At 54.3% G+C, this 1,703-nt stretch overlaps 1 protein-coding gene across 1 annotated transcript in view; it reads right to left on the bottom strand.

Moving 5' to 3' along the window:
- Window positions 1-357: 357 nt before the first annotated feature.
- The window catches only part of DHX8 (DEAH (Asp-Glu-Ala-His) box polypeptide 8), a 59,036-nt gene continuing 57,690 nt past the window's right edge, over window positions 358-1,703 (bottom strand). The window contains exon 17 of the mRNA XM_012659040.1: window positions 358-1,296. Coding sequence (XP_012514494.1) covers window positions 1,077-1,296 — 220 coding nt within the window. The 3' untranslated portion in view covers window positions 358-1,076. The remainder of the gene's footprint in view (window positions 1,297-1,703) is intronic.

Genomic DNA, 1,703 nt, shown 5'->3' with positions numbered 1-1,703 from the left:
AGGAGGTGGCAATTCCCTGTGGAAGTGCTAGGCAGAAACAACTAAGAACAAGCCCCGAGCACAGACACCGGGTAGCACAAGCTGGCTCTAGGGGTGTTATGTTCATCTTTCTGCTTGGGGTGGGGGAAGGGAGGCCTTGACCATAAAGTCCCTTTGTTAAAGTCCATTGAGGACCTGGGGGAGAGGGATAAAAACAAAATAAAATAAAAGTGGTGTCATTACTTAGCACGTTTCAAAAGGAAGCGGGGCACGCTGCGCATTGTGCGAGTGGCGGGAGGCAGCGAGGGGCGAGATTTCTGTATTCAACATGTGGCATCTGTAACCACTCAGGCGCCCAGACCGAAGCGCTCTGTGGAGTGGATGTGGTCAGTCACGGGGTGATCCTCCAGGGTGCTGGGCTAGCTTGGATGCTGCTGGACAAGGCTGGAGGTCTGGGCGGTACATCGTGTCTGAGTCCAAAGAGGCCCCTCTGGTTTCAGGGCATTCAGGGGATTCTCCGTCACGTGCACCAGAGCCAGATACTAAATCTCCCTCACCCTGACTGAGCCCAGGCCAACAGCCCAACCTCTCAGCTAAATGAAACAGTCACAGAAAACCATCTTTTTTGTTTTCTTAAGAAAATAAATATTTCCAGGGAGTTAAGCTGAAGTATAGGGGTTGGAGAGGGGGCAGGAAGTAGGGCCAGCACCCGAGATGAACACAGCAGCTCCCTCCTCCAGGGGGCACCAGCGGGGCACCAGGGCCCTCACTGTGTCCCTGTGCCAGGTGCTCGCAGTCCCCCTTCCCATCCCAGGTCTGCACAAGTTGCCCCTTTCTTAAGGATGATGCAATGTGTCTCCGTGCTGGCTATGAGCTCCCAACTGGTTCCAAGACTTGGGGTGGTGGGGGCTGGAGGCTCTGGCCAAAGCCAGGCTTAAATCCTTGGTCAATTTTACAATCAGGGAAGAAATGAGTTGAGTTTAGAAAACACCCAGTTGAGATGTTCAGTCGCAGGACAGCTAAAGAGCTTTTCACAGATGAGACCAAGTCCAAGCCTACGCTGCTGCGGCGGGAAGGCAGAAGGATGAGCTTGCCTTTCAGCGCCGCCGGAAGGCCCGGGATATTCTCCAGGCGTTGGGTTCCTCGTAGCGGTTGTACAACGGTTCAAGCCGCTGCTGCTTCTTCTGCTTGCTTAGCTTGGTTGGGTCGGAGACCTTGAAGAAGGCTGGAGCAAACTCCACAAGCCACCGGGGGTCGATGGTGGTGACCTCGCGCATGTATTCCTTTGTGGTCAGCACCAGCTCATGGTACACCACCCTGAGGGGGGACAGAGAGAGGACTCAAGCCTCTGTCGCAGGCCCCACTCCACAGTCAACCTGGTCTCTGGGGCCTCAGCTGAGCTTGCAATTTACCCTCTCACCTCTCCTGCCTGACCCCTCCGGAGACCGCAGTCTGTTTACGACAGCCACACTCAATGCTGAGGAGCCCACATACCTCTAACCATAAGAAAGCTCTCTGGAGAAACGTGTTCTAGTTCTGGCTCTGGCGCTAACTAGTTAAGTGACATGGAGCCAATCACATCCCTTCTCTAGACCTTAGTTTCTTGCCCCATAAAATCGGAGGGTGGTTTTTCAGATGGTTTCCACAGAATTCGAAGGCCCTGATGAGGAGCCTTAGACACTGCCACCAAGGGATGGGGAAGGCTGAGCAGGCAAGGATCTACT

This window comes from Propithecus coquereli, unplaced genomic scaffold (genome assembly GCF_000956105.1).
Source record: "Propithecus coquereli isolate 6110/MARCELLA unplaced genomic scaffold, Pcoq_1.0 Scaffold598, whole genome shotgun sequence".
Taxonomy (NCBI): domain Eukaryota; kingdom Metazoa; phylum Chordata; class Mammalia; order Primates; family Indriidae; genus Propithecus; species Propithecus coquereli.
Note: the sequence above shows the minus strand (reverse complement) of the source record. Positions and strands in the feature narration are given on the sequence as shown.